The sequence below is a fragment of the Sphaeramia orbicularis genome, chromosome 20, assembly GCF_902148855.1.
Source record: "Sphaeramia orbicularis chromosome 20, fSphaOr1.1, whole genome shotgun sequence".
In the NCBI taxonomy this organism is placed as follows: Eukaryota; Metazoa; Chordata; class Actinopteri; order Kurtiformes; family Apogonidae; genus Sphaeramia; species Sphaeramia orbicularis.
The window spans coordinates 42,450,003-42,462,114 of NC_043976.1; the positions used below are offsets into that span (position 1 = coordinate 42,450,003).

The window sequence follows — 12,112 nt, forward strand, 5'->3', positions numbered from 1 at the left end:
TCCTAAATGATGGAAAAATAAAGACATTGAACCATAAAAACTTAAACCTAAGCCTCCAGAACTGAAGAGAAAACACAGAAAACTCATTTTGTTGTAACTTCCATCATTTTTCCAGAATATTTAGACCTAATGAATGTGTAAACGTCACATTTTCTCTGTCTGTGACTGACCTCCTGGTTCTGAGGAGATCTCTGTCAGCCTCTGGACCAGATCAGTCCTGTCCATCCTCTGTAAAACCCTCCTGATCTTCATCCAGGATCCAGGTCCATCATGTGAGTCCATCATCAGATCGACTACATCCGTCCTTCCTGTCTTTTTCAGCCAAGACCGTGAGATCATAGGGTCTTCATAAAGTCCCCACTTGAACTTCGTAAATTCTTCATCTTCCAGTTCTTCCAGAACACTGAGGAGGTTCATCTTTTTGATCTAATAAAACAGAACAGTTTCAGTCTTTATGTCGGTGATAAAAACCTTCATGTTTTACACAGTGAAGCTGAAAAATGCAGCTGATTGAGACTCACTAAAAATCAGACATTTACATAAATCTATGAATAAATTTAAAGAAATGAAATATTGACTGAACAGAAACTGATGAAACCTGTTTGTTGTACGGTGGCCCAGAGGTGCAACAGGCCAAAAAATTATCCACTAGACGAAAAAAAATTATCTACTACAAGAAAAAAAAGAGAACAGCCTAAAAAAATTATCCACTAGATGAAAAAAATAATCTACTACAAGAAAAAAAAAGAGAACAGCCTAAAAAAATTATCCACGACATGAAAAAAATTATCTACTACAAGAAAAAAAAAAAAGAGAACAGCCTAAAAAAATTATCCACGAGATGAAAAAAATGATCTACTACAAGAAAAAAAAAAAGAGAAAAACAGCCCAAAAAAATTATCCACTATAAGGAAAAAAAAAGAGAACAGCCTAAAAAAATTATCCACTAGACAAAAAAATTATCTACTGCAAGAAAAAAAGAGAACAGCCTAAAAAAATTATCCACTATAAGAAAAAAAAGAGAACAGCCCAAAAAAAATTATCCACTAGATGAAAAAAAAAAATCCCCTATAAGAAAAAAAAGAGACCAGCCAAAAAAAATTATCCACTATAAGAAAAAAAAAAAAGAACAGGTGAAAAAAATTATCTACTACGAGAAAAAAAAAGAGAGCAGCCCAAAAAAATATCCACTATAAGAAAAAAAAAACATCATCCACCTTTTCAATTACGGGGGCGCTGTTTACCCGAAAGGTGCCTTGCTTTAAAATTAAGGCCACCACAAAAAATAAAAGGATAGGCTGAAAAATTTTAAGGCTTTCGGCTAATGTGGCTAATGCTAAGGAAGTACCCCACCGGAAGTGGAGGTCGTGCGCTAAAAAATAAAGTTATTTTAAAATATAGATATTTCCATTAATATAGTTTGCGAAGCAGTTAAATGATTAAATACGGTTCCAGTGTCTGCTCAAGGTTAGGCATGGGCGTTAAATGGTTAAGGTTAGGGTTAGGGTATGGTTGGGGTTAGTTTTCAGTGGTAAATGGCCCTTGTGTGCACTGTGTGAAGGTTCGTTGCTAAGCTAATGCTAACGCGAAAAGTTGACAGCTTGTGTGTGATGTATGAGAAATAGATAGAGCTAGAGAGAGAGAGGGAGGTAAGGTGGACCACGGCACTTAGAGACACCCCCCCCCCCCACAAACACACACACACCTTATGATGTATTCCCCCCGTCTGTGCGGTCCCTGCGTACCTCAGAATTTCACTCTGCCTGACTGCTACAATCTGGTTTTTCTGTTTGTTCCTCTTGGTTGTTGTTTCTGGTAATAAATCCATTTTTCTCTCCAAGACTTTGCATGTGGGACCTATCCATTCACATCCCCTTCACAGGAGGAGCAACGTGAGCAAAACAGGTCAGTGGAGTCAGATTCAGAGGCACCGGTAACTGATGCAGACGCAGCAACAGATGACAGACAGGAAGCTCCACCAATCATTTCATTCGGACTGAATAAAATGATTGGTCAGACTTCTATCAGAAATATATGAGAATTAAACATTTGAGTTTCAAAACCTGGTGGATTTCTTTACATTTTAGTCTGACACAAGCTTAATTAGTCCGGGAGCCAGGATAGCCTACCATGCACTCCCCCCACAACAAAATGTCACCTGATTTTTTTTAACCTTTGTGATGTCCTAAATGAGAAACTGAGTGGTAACACCAAAGCAACTCATTCCCAGTGTACTTTTCGACGTCATGTTTTAGGGTACTCCGAAGCGCGATATTTTCCACTGCTCTTGTGGTTCATTTTTGCCACAAATTGACATAGGTATTGTAGCCATTTATCCCATGGCAACTGCAGCTTGTTATAGATCAGAAAAAAGCCTAGAATCTCTAGTTTCCAAATATGACCTTTTTGTATCTTTATCACAATAAAAATGATATATGATATAAGGACAGCATGTCTTAAAGTTAACCTTTTCGCAAAAAATTTCATAGCAGCAAATAAACTTTTGAGAAATATATATATATATATATATATATATACACACACACACACACATATACAGGGTGGGGAAGCAAAATTTACAATGAACATTTTGTTGTGTTTTCTCAGCAGGCACTACGTCAATTGTTTTGAAACCAAACACATATTGATGTCATAATCATACCTAACACTATTATCCATACCTTTCCAGAAACTTTTGCCCATATGAGTAATCAGGAAAGCAAACGTCAAAGAGTGTGTGATTTGCTGAATGCACTCGTCACACCAAAGGAGATTTCAAAAATAGTTGGAGTGTCCATAAAGACTGTTTATAATGGAAAGAAGAGAATGACTATGAGCAAAACTATTATGAGAAAGTCTGGAAGTGGAGGAAGCAACAAAAAACGTACCAAAGCTTTTATTAAAGCTCTCAAATCCAAAATCCTAAAGGATCCAACCAAATCCATAAGAAAAATGGCAATTGAACTTGAGGTAGACAACAAGACCGTTAGAAAAGTAGTAAAATATGATTTGAAGATTTAAATTCTCATGACTTTCAATAAACTAATTGGTCATACACTGTCTTTCAATCCCTGCCTCAAAATATTGTAAACTTTGCTTCAACACCCTGTGTGTGTGTATATATATATATATATATATATATATATATATATATATATTAGGCCTGTAACGGTACACGTACCGAACCGTTTCGGTACACACCTGTTCGGTTCGGTACACACCTGTTCGGTTCGGTACACAGCTGTACCGAAACGGCACAGTCTGTTGAGAAAAAGAAAAAGGAACGAAAGACATTGTTTGATGCGGAACTTTAAATACGCGCAAGTTTCACACGGACATATTTAAGGACGCATACATTGACTCGAAATATGAAATAGCAGCTGATATAAGGTTAAAAAAAAAAAAAAAAAAAAATATGATGAGAACCTGGAAGGAAGAGATTGAAGACCCTCCACCATCAGTCCAGTCCAGTTTGGGATCACTTCAGGTCCCGGTGAAAGACAACAACGAGGAAAGAGACGGAGATAAGACGAACGCTGTGTGGCCCCTGGGAGCTACGGTAGTTCTAAAACACACTAGCTCGGTCTGTCTTTCTCACACGCTGTATACCAGAGGAATAGAACTCGGAGTTGGACATTGAAAGTACATAAAAATAAAGTTTCACTTTCGTTTCACGCCGGCGTTAGTTGCGTTAGTTATGGACCGGACCGCACACCCCCTCCCCCACGCCCCCCCCCCCCCCCCCCCCCCCCCCCCCGGCTCCGACCAAAACAAACAAACAAACAAACCATCCCCCAGACAAATCGCACCTTGCGTGTGCGCACACGCGCACACACGAGTACACAAAGTGTCCTAAACAGTTTGTTCTCTGTCCTAAAATAAATAATTTGGTTCAGTTTGTTGTCAGTGTTGCTCTTCAGTTTGTTTAAACAGAATACCAGTTTACCCTCCTGTTAATGCTGAACTACATGCAGAATTTTTTTGTTGATATTTTTATGCAGAATGTGAACTGACAGAACTGTGATTAGATTTTTGTTGTTTGTTCAAAACTACCTTTCAGGGAAAAGTGTTATACTAATGTTTAAAATACATTTAGTAATATTAATAATTTATTTTATTTTCTATTTGATTTATAGCAGCAGAATTATATTACTCCTGTTTTTCTATTTTCTATTGTGTCCAAAAATTGGGGGAAAAATGTTCAAAAATTCAAATGTATTAAATACATTTTGAGGGGTTTTCTTTCTTACCGTACCGAACCGAAAAAAAACCGAACCGTGGCTTTGAAAACCGAAAACGTACCGAACCGAAAATTTTGTGTACCGTTACAGGCCTAATAGTTATATTGTGGTGGTGGTGGGGGTGCTGGCATAAACAGTGTGTACTGCCTTTCAGTGATAATTCAGACTGGAAGTACTCCGGTGATAAAAATAATTCCACATGTCAGTGCTTCCAAACACCTGTGTCCTTCTCAACCCCACCATCTGAAAACATTTAAAATGAAAATGTCCATGGAAAAGACCAGTACTTTGCTCCATGTTTATGTCCACACCAGTTTATTTCCGGTTGTGAGTGATTGACAGGAGTCTTAAGCCCACTAATCAGTACTAATACTAGTAAGCCCAATAATATGTGATGTTCAGTTGTTCAAAGCAAGCAAAGGGGGCCCTCTAGTGGTCGGAATAAGTTGCACTAACATATGTTTTGTACTTGTGGTGTTCCCGTAGTCAGTTCGGACATAAGAAGGAACTAACAGACACGTTTCTTTTACTCTGTTTGTATGGCCCCAAAAACGTTTGTCTGTGAGTATTTTATGTTCAGTTGTTGTAAGAATGAATAGTATCAAATATCTCTGATGTGAACCTTTGTTGCTGGATAAAAAGACGTTGTAAATCTTAATCTGTAAATGCTAATCGTTAGCTTGTCTATGATTAGCATCGAGTTAGCGATCTTTTTCCCATTCATTTAAATGTATAATGCCATGTAAATGTACTAAGGCAATGAACAGAACTCAGACATATTTTGTCTGTATGTGGCAGTTTTACAGTGAGTCTACAGTTGAAGTTTTGGGCGTCCGGCTTTTCTTAGGAAACCTGTTGTCTATCTGCAGCTAATCGCTACACACACACAAGCAGAGGCAGAAGAATAGGAGTTATAATTGTACTGTCCTCGCTAAGACGTCTGTACGTAGTCTGAGCTAGACAGCGAGCTAAACTCTGAACTGACGATGCCAGATATGTGCTCTTTGAAGTTTGCAGCTTTAATGTCCATACTTGACATCATGCAGACTGACAGAGTGAAACTATAAAATACAGACAAAATAATTCAATTAGTTATGTCTATTAATAATATGCATATTCACAGAGAATGCATAGATGTAATTATTATAAACTTAAACTGACTGCTAATACAACAATCACATTGTAAATAAGTAAAGGTTAGTTCACAGGCTGGCATATTAAACACAACCAATGAATTTACATAAACTTAACATGAGCCTGCATAAAGAATTAGCAACCCATCTGCGACTGCTAGCATAAACGAATTAGCTTAAACATGTTAATAACACATTGTAATAAACACATCCAAAATAACGTCATAAACATGTTCCTAACGGCACGTTTGCATGTGAAATTATTTAGTAAACAACAGAATGATTGATACATACAGGCGTTGAACTGCAGGAGTTACACAAAGTTTGATTCAGCATTACTTGGAAAGTTCGCTCGCTTTTCCCCTCTTAGCTACGTGCACAGTTCACACACAGCACCGGCACTTGGACCTTGTGTGTGGAGCGCCAAAAAAAAAGCATGAGTTTTAAAATAAGAGTCTATATGTATAAATGAACCAGGACTTGCTTGAAAGGCAGAACAATAATAAAATGGCATTAATGTGAGATTTTTAAAAAATTGTCGGCATTATTTAATGAATACGTTAACGCCGTAATAACGCGTTAACTTGCCCAGCCCTTATATATATATATATACACACACACACACACACACACATATATTTGAATATCAGACTGTTTTATATAGAATGAACTATGAATGAACTTTGTTGCCACAGTGCTTCATGTATGATATGAAGTATACAAATACTGATACAGCTGTATATTGTGACCTGAATGTGTACATAAGCAACATTCACTCTTTAGGTTTTGCTAAATAATTCAAACAGTACATTTTGTATATTGACAGGAATCTGTGACATTTTGAGCCGTTTCAAGTAACATGCGTTTATAAATATTGAAGATTTGGAAGAGCGATGTTTTATCATGTCATTATCTTGTAATTTTAGTATGTTATAATTACAAGAATAAAATCATTTTACTTGTAACTAGAGATTATAGACTGTGTCAAGATGTCTAACATGTTGCAATTGCCAAGAGATACATTCCTACAATACCTATGTCAATTTATGATAAAAAAAACTGAAAGAGTAGTAGAAAATATTGAACTTTTGAATACCCTAATATCTAAACATGTAGGCATCAAAACATCGTAATGCATTTAATTCTAGCATGAATATGCAATATATACTGAGTTCTATCAGGAATATGTAATATATCACCAGAATAGTTGTCAGGGATAGATATTTCTTAAAAGTTTATTTGCTGCTATGAAATTTTTTGCGAAAAGGTTAACTTTAAGACATGCTGTCCTTGTATCATAGGTCATTTTTATTGTGATAAAGATACAAAAACAAAATTATCATATTTGGAAACTAGAGATTCTAGGCTTTTTTCTGATCTATAACCAGCTGCAATTGCCATGGGATAAATGGCTACAATACCTATGTCAATTTGTGGCAAAAACGAACCACAAGAGCAGTGGAAAATATCGCGCTTCGGAGTACCCTAAAACATGACGTCAAAAAGTACACTGGGAATGAGTTGCTTTGGAGTTACCACTCAGTTTCTCATTTAGGACATCACAAAGGTAAAAAAAAAAATCAGGTGACATTTTGTTGTGTGTGTGGGGCGGGGGTGCAAGGTAGGCTATCCAGGCTCCCGGACTAAATAGGAGCATTTTAAGATTACAAAAAAAAAAAGGGTAAAAATGACAGATTGTAAAGTGTAGCTTTAACACAAACTGAGATGGTTCAATAAAAACAGTGTGGTGTCCATCAGTGACCAACAGTTACTTTCACTGATGAAAAAACTCCTCATTCGTCTCTTTTCGGTTTGGTGTTTCAACTTGCAATGTTCTATGACCGAACCCTTTTAGATAATAATGTGTCTTCTATTCAAACTGACTGCAGTACTGTCACAGTGTGTGTTCAGGTCATAATCACCTCGTCTCGTGTCTCTGGATCCACATAATCTGAGGAATTCAAGAGAAAAACAAAATTAACCTGTTAATTTACATTTGTCATTTCCCATCATCTGAAATACACAGTAGGTCTATGTATGTTTACATTGTACTTATACCTCTGAGTGTCTCCTGTAAACCTGGAAAAGCAGCTTTAAGGTCTTCATCAGTTCGCAGAAGCTCCAGGAAACGACAGCACATGGTTTCTCCTTTATTTTGGATTAAATCCAAGACCTCGGTGACCAGCTCTTCACTGGTTTTATTTAGTTTGAGGTACCAGTGTTGATGGAGTGTTATTAGATGTTCTTGAAGAAGTTTTTGGATGAGGAGGTGGGGGTCTGCTGACAGAATCCACTGAAAGCCTGTTTTATTACGTCTCAGAATTGCTATGGCCGACATGACGACTCTGAGAAAACACAGAAATACACATTTTAATTCAGGTTAAACTGCTTCACCAACTCCACTGATTATGACTTTATGATGTCCTATTACGTCCTTTTTGGATTCTTAAAACACAAATACCTTCTGGTTCTTCAACTTCCAAAACTCGACCTTTAACCTGAAACAAAATAAACACTTGATATTAATCATCACATTTATTTTTATTAACTGACATGAATATTTTCATCGTAATAATATCTCCATCACTGCATGAGTCACTTGGTGTTTTCATCGTCGGTCGGGTTCCATACTATTTCTAATAGGCCTGTGACGGTCCACACACCGAACCGTTTCAGTACACAGCTGTTCGGTTCAGTACACAGCTGTACCGAAGCGGCACAGTATGTTGAGAAAAGAAAAATTAAGTAAAATCTTCGGTCGATGTGGAACTTTAAATCCGCGCAAGTTCCACACGGACATATTGAGGGAGCGCATATTGACCTGAAATATGAAATAGCAACTGATGTAAGATTTAAAAAAAAAAAAAAAAAAAGATGTCAACCTGAAAGGAAGAGACTGCAGACCCTCCACCATCATTACAGTCCTGTTTGGGATCACTGCAGGTTCAACAGCAGTGAAAGATGACAACAGGAAAGAGACGCTGATAAGGGGAACGTCGTTTGCTGCCTAGGTCCGGTAGCTCTCAAACACTTACACATTCTCTCTCTCTCTCTCTCTCTCATATAGAGGAACAGAACCCACAGTCGGACGTTTAAAGTATGTAAAGGTTCACTTCTGTTTCGCGTTAGTTATGGACCACACCCCCATGTAAATTAATGCACCCCCACCCCCGACCAAAACAAAAAAATAAATAAATCCCCCCTCTGTGGTTTTGGCAAATCACACCCTGCACACCTACACACAAACACACTAGACTACACAGTTTAGCTGTCCTAAAATAAATAATTTGGCTAATTTTGTTGTCAGTGTTTCTCTTCAGTTTGTTTAAACAGAATACCAGTTTGTCCTCTTGTTAATATTGAACTTCATGTGGAATTTTTTGTTGTTGTTTTTATGCAGAATGTGAACTGACAGAACTGGGATTACATTTTTGCTGTTTGTTCAAAACTACCTTTCTGTGAAAAGTGCAATACTGAATGTTTAAAATACATTTAGTAATATTTTATTTGTTTCATTTTCTATTTGATTTATAGCAGCAGAATTATATTATTCCTGTTTTTCTATATTCTATCAACTCCAAAAATTGGGGGAAAAATGTTCACAAATTAATGCATTAAAAAAATTTTGAGGGGTTTTCAGCCAGTTTCCGTCCCACTTACAGTATAATACTTATAATAAGCGGGGTGAAGTGGAGGCACTAAGGATGGCCCACTGTGGTTGATTTAACTGGTTGAGGCGGTAACAGCATGAAAAGATTCCGGTCAGAGAATCTGAGTCCAGAGGAAGTGTCTTTAAGGTGCTTTATTGAAGAAGTTGCGATTGAGTGTGACATATAAGGTATGATGACCTGTGTGTGGGTGTGTGGTCTGAAACAAGAAACAATTAAAGAAAAAAATGAGTACCTAGACTCAAATATCTTACATAGATTGCATCAGATTATCACATGCACCACACATACATTAATTGGAAAAAAAAGAAGGCACTACACAGGACTAATTAAGAGTAAATATCAAATCTAAACACGTTTTGTAACTTAAATGGGCTTAATTGGTTAACAGGAAATGAGGGAGGTTCATTGATATCAATTTAACATCAGAACACAAAATATATAAACACAAATTGCACCTACAGAACAACTAAAGGTCACACTTACTTAATGGTCATTCACGCACGGACACACAATTAGGAATATAGGATTTAGTCCTTAATTGGTCCTAAGCGCTGCTCCTCTTGCTGCCGTGTTCTCTGCTCTGAGGTGATGCAACACTGGAGCATGACAATAACGAAACCTGACACCAGGGGGAGCACTACTCAGCTTGGCTTTCTAACAGGGGGGTTCATACAGGGCGGTGTGGAAGTGATAGTGTTACTAATCACTCTACATCTTCCGCTGTTGTGAAGCTCACTTTTTCCCTACCTCCTGAACCTTCCCAAACTTTCATTTGAGGGGGTAGGACATTTGTCCTGGCCTATTTTATATTATACATATGTATAATAAGTCTGATGCAACAGTAATGTTTTTTTTTTCTGTGGTGTGGTAGCAAGGGTCTTGCCGTGGTGCTGCGCCCCGGCAAAACTGTACCAGCAGAAACGCTGTATTGTCATATCAACGACCTCTCATGACATGAATTGTGGTGGAAATGAAGTAAAATAGCTCTCCAATCAGAAACAAAAAGTGAAACGAAACATGACTTGAACAGTTCTAAAATATGACAGTGGATTGGTGACTGAAGAGAAAAGCTGGAGAAACAACCACCAATGTTAGCAACAAGGTGCAAAGGCATTCTGTTAGCATGGAGCTGTTAGCACCATTAGTAATGAATAAAATATAATGATATTGTACTATAGGCTGTTTAAAAAGGGTCTTTTTAGGGTGGGAGTGGGAAACTGCATGGCTGGTTAGGTGGTCTGTGAATTTTTTTTTTTTTTTTTTTTGATAAAGTAGTCCTTGGTGTGAAAAAGTTTGAGATGATATATTTCACAGAAGAGTAAATTTTTCCTCAGTTTTCTCTGGTCTGATATAATAACCATTGAATTTTAATGAAAATTAGAAACTGAGTTTTTATGAACATCTATGTGATCAGTATATTAACCATAGGAGAAGAAATGGTTTATTTGGCTGAAAACTTGTCTTTCTTGTATATTACAGGTAGCTGAGTTTGTAATAAATCCATATTCTGACTAAATCTCATGTAGAAAAGTGTTTTAGTGGCTTTTTCAGTTCTACTAATATAACTCACATCCTCCTTCCATATAAAAGTTTGTTTAAACTGTTTTAGGTGGAAAAGAACCTTAATGTTTTAATATTGTCGACTGTAAATGTGAACAGGACTGTTGTTTGTTTAACCCAGGGCTGTCAGACTCTTTTTAGTTCAGGGTACTTTTACTGCTCTGATCCACTTCAGATCAGATTGGTCTGGATGTGGAACCTGAACTAAGATGATTCTGACACTTTTTACTGTTAATATTCACTGTAGTTTTTGTATTTCACAAATACATCCCATGGACCGGATTAGACCCTTTGGTGGACCGCTTTTGGTCCGCGGACCGTATGTTTGACAGCCCAGTTCTGGGTCTGGAAGGGTTCAACATTAATTCGACGGGTTTTCTCCTCAACTTCCGGCGCATTCAAGACTTAAGTTTAGGTGATTTCAGTTCTAATCGATAACAGATCAATACTGTTCAAACCAGAGCACAGAACTAAACTGGGACTCACGCGCCTCTCCACCTCCCTCTGCGCTCACGGACGCATGACGCACAACGAGCGCGCGCTTGACATTCGATTCCGCACAGAGTTTTTCTGACAAAGTGAAAAGTCGAAGAAAAACAGACAAAAAATCCACAACATGGAAAAAGAACAACAGTACAGACATGAATCCACTTCTTACCGCAGCTCCTTCACTTCCTCAAACCCAGACCAGAAAACATCTGGAGTCACGTGGGCTTCAGCCAGTGGAGTCCCCGCCCCCTCCTTCTGGAACAGCTGGATCTGACTGTGGGGCTGAGACAGGAAAGACCCAGTTTAGACTCCACGGACCCTCCAGGTCCAGGCCCAGGCCCAGGTCCAGGCCCAGGCCCAGGTCCAGGTCCAGGTCCAGGCCCAGGCCCAGGTCCAGGTCCAGGTCCAGGTCCAGGTCCAGGCCCAGGCCCAGGCCCAGGTCCAGGTCCAGGTCCAGGTCCAGGTCCAGGTCCAGGCCCAGGCCCAGTGTCCAGGTCCAGGTCCAGGTCCAGGTCCAGGTCCTGGGGGTTCACAGGTGTCTCTTCTTCTTTTCCAGGTGTTTTTCCTTCAGTTTGACTTTCATGCTGCAGCTTCTGTGACTCTGTCTCCATCTAGTGGTTGAAACTGGACCATCTCTGACTCCTCTTCTCTTTGCTCCTTGTCATCGTTCTTCTCCATTTCCTCATTTTTCTCCTCCTCCTTTTTTCTCCTTCCTTCCCTTGTCATTGTTCATGTCTTTTTCTTCTCCTTCTTTCTTATCACACACCACCTTGTTTTCTCCTCCTACTTCTTTTTCCTCTTCTCACTTTCTTCAACTCCTTCTGCTCCTTTTTCTCCTTCCTCTCTTGCTGTTTCTTCTACTTTTTGAAGTTCTTCTCATTCTTCTACTTGTTTCTCTTTCCTTCTTCTCTTCCTCCTTCCTTTCCACATCATCATTCTTCTCCATCTCATTTTTTCTTCATCACACACTACCTTTTCTCCTCCTACTTGTCCTTTTTTCTTCTCCTCCTCCTGAATT

The 12,112-nt window shown here is 38.4% G+C and overlaps 1 protein-coding gene across 1 annotated transcript in view; it reads right to left on the reverse strand.

Annotated features, from left to right (window-relative positions):
* LOC115411292 (uncharacterized) overlaps positions 1-11,512 on the reverse strand; it is a 75,002-nt gene extending 63,490 nt beyond the window's left edge. Inside the window, exons 1-5 of the mRNA XM_030123373.1 lie at positions 11,264-11,512; positions 7,836-7,872; positions 7,433-7,719; positions 7,297-7,325; positions 171-426 (exon numbers count right to left, since the gene is read on the reverse strand). Coding sequence (XP_029979233.1) covers positions 171-426; positions 7,297-7,325; positions 7,433-7,712 — 565 coding nt within the window. The 5' untranslated portion in view covers positions 7,713-7,719; positions 7,836-7,872; positions 11,264-11,512. The remainder of the gene's footprint in view (positions 1-170; positions 427-7,296; positions 7,326-7,432; positions 7,720-7,835; positions 7,873-11,263) is intronic.
* Between the last annotated feature and the right edge of the window lie 600 nt (positions 11,513-12,112).